The sequence below is a fragment of the Melanostigma gelatinosum genome, assembly GCF_949748355.1.
Source record: "Melanostigma gelatinosum genome assembly, chromosome: 20".
Lineage (NCBI taxonomy): Eukaryota > Metazoa > Chordata > Actinopteri > Perciformes > Zoarcidae > Melanostigma > Melanostigma gelatinosum.
In genome coordinates, this window is record NC_136653.1 from 6,777,433 (window position 1) to 6,782,863 (window position 5,431).

The 5,431-nt window shown below is 39.6% G+C and overlaps 1 protein-coding gene across 1 annotated transcript; it reads left to right on the top strand.

Moving 5' to 3' along the window:
• Nucleotides 1-2,079: 2,079 nt before the first annotated feature.
• LOC306794276 (uncharacterized protein) lies at nt 2,080-5,160 on the top strand. The gene is made up of 3 exons (XM_079292317.1): nt 2,080-2,212; nt 2,894-3,006; nt 5,027-5,160. The coding sequence occupies exons 1-3, from the start codon at nt 2,105-2,107 to the stop codon at nt 5,106-5,108; spliced, it is 303 nt and encodes a 100-aa protein (XP_079148443.1). The 5' UTR covers nt 2,080-2,104; the 3' UTR covers nt 5,109-5,160.
• The last annotated feature ends 271 nt before the right edge of the window (nt 5,161-5,431 follow it).

Here is a 5,431-nt window from a genome sequence, read left to right on the forward strand (position 1 = left end):
TTGTCTCACCCCTAAACTTTTATAGCTGTGGAAAACCAACTGACAAATCACGACATGGTCAAATGTGGATATGTGAAACACCAGGAAAGGAAGCCAACTCCAAAGCGGATGATACACGGATTACATCCGTCTCACCTGACGCTGTTTGGAGAGCGCTGCCTTCTCGGAATGGAGGGGCTAGTGCAGCGGCCGATGGGCCATCGCTAGTTTTCCCAGACAGGGTTTTACGGTTGCCTGCAGGCCGAGCCGCAGCATGCCCTGGAGGGACTACCAGCGCTGGAGCCGAGCCTGGAAGCTAAACTGACGGCCGGGAGCACCGCGGGTTTGTCGGAGGCTTCGTGCGTTTCGACATCGAGAAATGAGGCGGACACTACACTGACTGAGCCACAGAGTGTTCCGACCACTAATGACATCTGTTCAGGCAATACTACAAATTATTAGTTCGTTCATTTAAACTTTGCACTACTGTTTAGTGTATTTAATATTATTATATTTTATTGTATGTATTATGCATTTTTGATTGCTTACTTTTATCATAAATTCTGCTTTAGCGAACAAATCTCAGCTTTTGGGATTAATAAAGTATCTATCTGTCTTAATTCACCTTTCAGATGAAATGTTCCCTTTGTTTTTGTTTCTTTTCAGACATCATTTATAGCCGCACCGCTCCACAACCCGGAACTACATCTTACCAGTGTACGTGGGACACGTTTAAAATATGTTTTACTGTATGAAGAGGAGCAGCGACTCCGAGACGCTCAACATGTCTAAAGCCGAGATTCTGAGAGGAATAGTTACCGAGAAACTCACCATGTCCGCGCAGGAGATCTTGGCGGTGGTGGAGAGGACCGTGGCCGGCTACGAGGAGGAGGCGTCGGGCTTCAGGCGGGAGATCGACCGGCAGAAGAAGCAGCTGGCGGTCCTCCTGCAGCCTCGTGTCTCTCTGGAGAGGAGAGGTCTGTGGCGGAACTCCGTTCATCATTTCACTTTGTTTGCTTCCTGACGAAGCTGCAGACTTCAGAGTACATCAAATAAAACGCGTACACACTTTGTGATGATGTGGTTCACAACTCGGAACACATACAGTTGAACAAAGTAAGCCCGTTTTCCACGAATCAATGTGCTAATACGGTGAAATATCTTTGCGGGACCGTCGTGTGTGTCTCACTCTCTTTTACTTCCGGTTGGAAACACGAAGCTCTGTTTCCGGATGAGGAAGGTCACGAGGTGGTTGTTCTGAGTGAGTGAGGAAGGGGAGGTCACGGCAGTCACGTGAGTTACTTTATAAGTATTAGTGAAACTATGAAAATATAAATAATATATCATGTTCCTTCAGAATCAGAATCAGCTTTATTGGCCATGTATGTGTGCGCATACATGGAATTTGACTCCGGTTACACATTACTCTCATCGTACATACACACATATGAAATATATACAATAAACAAGAGAAATGTAAGAAAAACAAGGACATTTAACAGCTATATACAATATAAGTACAACTATATCCACCACAAAAAGTGTATGTATACATATACAAAATACAGGAGTATTTTTTATATTGTTCATATATATTTATTGTTCATGAGAGTGACGGCCAGTGGAAAGAAGCTGTTCCTGTGTCTGGTGGACTTGACGTACAGAGCCCTGCAGGAAGTATTCAGGTCCTTTACTGGCACCATATTACTATTTCAGTAAGCTTAGCATGCTAGTTTTAATGTATATTGAAATAAGTTCACAGTCTTTTATTTTGTTGTTCAGCCGAAGGTTAATTTTCCCCAGAGGCCGGTCTGACAGGAGAAAGCCCGGCAGACCTCGGCGCACTGACACATAGATCCAGCTGGTCCTGAGGGTCTGCGTCCTGGAGGACTCTTGGACCGTCGTGCTCTCGAACACCGGTTCGCTTCAAAAAGACAGCAGAGCGTCTTATTTTTTACAGCCGTGGTGATAAAAGTTAAAAATGTGTTTTTATATCTTCTTCGGTTTTTAAGAAGTTCCGGTTCAGGAGGTAAGGTGTCCTCGAGGACTCCAGGAGGAGGACTTCCTGGACCTGCTGAGGTCCACGTTCCCTCGGCTGGCAGATTAGAGACCATTTGACGTCTTCATGTCGGACCAGACGAAGACGTTCCAGCCTCTGAGGGTGGAGACGCTCACGCCTGAGGAGATCTGCAGGAGCATCCGGCTCTCCGGGGGAGGAAACTCTGCCCTGAAGGTGAGTCACGAGTCAGCTGGTTTACGAAAACATATGAAGATTTAGCTGTAATTAAATCACAATAAGCAGATCAAAAAGATGCAGAAATAACAACATAATGATGTTGATTTGTTAAAAGTCTGAATTGATGTTTTGAAGCGTCTGTACGCAACACGACAAGCAAACAACTTTTAAACTGGTTGTTTTCTGAATGGAGTTAGTTTGATCCGTGCTATGCTTAGGTAACATTGTAGCAGCTCCAACAACACTCAAAATAACTTAATCTAGACATAAATACAGCAGCGATGGTATTGTTTAACACAAATAAATGTTACAGTTAATACACATACATATACACAGTTTCCTCTTGTCTGTGTACTACTATAGGGTAGAAAATTGTCTCTCTAGCTGACGGTGGAACATTGAGATACAAACTGAAATGTTGATCTAATGTGCACTTTTTAATTCAATGTAATTTAATGGACATTCAGTTGAAATTTAATTTAATCGACCTTAAATGGAAATTAAATGAGACCAGTGGGTCTGTGGGACCACAATAATCTTTTTTACTGTCATTTCCAATTCAAAAAAGTCAGAATGTCAAAGATGAGAACAGAGACTGTGATTTCAGGAAAAAAATTAATGAAGAGAAACTGGCCGATCGTTAAAATGTGAGATGTGAACTTTAAATTGTTGTTTCAGAGCGGAGAGGATCCTCAGAGCAGCAGTGAAGACCTTCATGGTCTGCAGAGACCTGCTGGGTCTCAGTCCTGCTCGGCCACGACGTCGGTTGATTACATGGGAACCTTCAGCAGGTAAATACAGAGAGACGAGACCTCAGGTGTCTGGTCACAGAGAGAAGAGACCTCAGGTGTCTGGTCACCGAGAGGAGAGACCTCAGGTGTCTGGTCACAGAGAGGAGAGACCTCAGGTGTCTGGTCACAGAGCAGGAAAACATATTTTATATGTTTATATGTAAGCAGATCTGAGTAAAGTAAATAAGTAAATAAGTAATCAAATAGTAAAATAATAATCATTAATGAATAATTTAAAACAATTTAATAAGAAATTAATAAATAAGTAGTAAGTAAATACAAAAATAAAATTTATGAATAAATAAAAAAAAGAATAATTATTATGAATAAATACATAAAAACTCTAGAATGAATACATCATTTCAAAAATGAATAAATCTAAAATAGAAAATAAATAAATGATAATTAATACTTTAATAATTAATATATAAAATATCTATCTTAAAATCTCCAAAATTAGTTTACAGGGCCAGGGGGAACAACATTCTTGCAAATTTATGATTTTATAATCTCAGAGAATTTTCAAGTTTTTTTTCTGTAAATGTACAAATTAAATCTCAGAGAATATTTACTTTTTTCAATAAATATACATCTTTTATTTAAGGTTTTTCTCATATTTCCCAGTCTCCGTAACTACTATTATTGTTTCCCTAAAATTCCCTGAACATGCCGTCGTCATCCCACAGAAAAAAAAACAACTTGAATAAAAATCACTAAAATCAGAATAAGATATTTACTGGATCATTTATATAAAAGTCGGAATAAAAAGCTATTTAAAAGATATATTTTAAATGTACTCGGTCAAAAATAGTGTTCTACATTAACTAATAAGCCCTAGCCCTATTTTTAGGCCTATGCTCGAAAATTGCATACCCATACTAAAAAGACGTACATTTGTAACTACAAGATGTATTTTAATAATTTTGATGGTATAATACAGGTAACACTTGTGAGATGTGTTCAGATGTGTACATATTGTGTATATGTTACTGGTTAATCGTGAATGAAATGGCACACAGCTCAAATTGAAAAGTTTCAGGTTTACCTGAAAAAAAAGCACTGAAAGCATGAATATCATTTTTTAATGATGCAGGTGAAAGCTAAAAACTCCCAAATCATAGCACAACATGTCAGAAGTCTCTCTGCAAATTATCTTGCTTTGATAAAGTGAAGCAAAAAAAATGAGGTTTTAGTATTGAGGTGTCACGGGAGGTCGAGATGATTTGTCATTTTGGAACCAGCTGTTCCATCTGTTCCATTGTACTTTTACATACTATAACTATATATTTCACTTGTTTTATCACTAATAGTATTCAATCTATCCAAATACAGCAGTTTGGCATCATTTTGAGAGCCTGAGGCCTCTCTAAACCCTGTCTGTGTCTGTGAACCACCGATCAATTCTCGTCTGCCTGTGTGTATGTGAGGCTTTTGTCAGCCTATGATTGGCCAATCCCAGACTATGACACCTCTTTAGACGCGTCAGAGTCATGATGCCTAAGGCAAGGCAAGTTTATTTGTATAGCACATTTCAACAACAAGGTAATTCAAAGTGCTTCACATAAAACCATTAAAAGCATCAAAACATAAGGCAAAAGAAAAGGAGATTTAAAAAAAATTAAGAACATTCATTAAAACATTAAGAAACAATGCAAGAAATAAAATGCAGTGGTAAAATGCAGAAATGCAGGAAATTGATTAATATATGAATTGAATATGGTTCAATTAAAGGCAGCAGCAAACAGAAAAGTCTTCAATCTTGATTTAAATGAGCTGAGGGTCTCAGCAGACCTGCAGCTTTCTGGGACTTTGTTCCAGATATGTGGAGCAGAAAAACTGAACGCTGCTTCTCCATGTTTAGTTCTGACTCTGGGAACAGAAAGTAGACCGGTCCCAGACGACCTGAGGGGTCGGGATGGTTCATAAGGTAGCAGCAGATCAGAGATGTATTTTGGCCCTAAACCATTCAGTGCTTTGTAAACCAACAGCAGGATTTTAAAGTCAATTCTTTGTTGGACAGGAAGCCAGTGCAAAGACCTCAGAACTGGAGTGATGTGGTCCACCCTCCTGGTCTAGTGAGGACTCGAGCTGCAGCGTTCTGAATCAGCTGCAGCTTTCTGACGGACTTTTTACAGAGACCTGTAAACACACCGCTACAGTAGTCCAGTCTGCTGAAGATAAATGCGTGGACAAGTTTTTCCAAATCCTGTTGAGACATAAGTCCTCTAATCCTTGATATATTCTTCAGGTGATAGTAGGCTGATTTTGTAATTGTCTTGATATGGCTGTTCAGGTTGAGGTCTGAATCCATAACTACACCTAGATTTCTGGCTTGGTTTGTGGGTTTTAACATCAGTGACTGAAGCTGAGCGGTGATTTTCAATTGTTCGTCCTTGGTACCGAAAACAATTACTTCTGTTTTATC

What these genes read in the sequence shown, in the direction of transcription:
- LOC306794276 (XM_079292317.1), top strand. Translation starts at nt 2,105, where the DNA reads ATGTCGGACCAGACGAAGACGTTCCAGCCTCTGAGGGTGGAGACGCTC. An exon ending in GAGGAAACTCTGCCCTGAAG is followed by an intron (nt 2,213 to 2,893) that starts GTGAGTCACGAG and finishes TTGTTGTTTCAG; the next exon opens with AGCGGAGAGGATCCTCAGAG. An exon ending in TACATGGGAACCTTCAGCAG is followed by an intron (nt 3,007 to 5,026) that starts GTAAATACAGAG and finishes TTTGTTGGACAG; the next exon opens with GAAGCCAGTGCAAAGACCTC.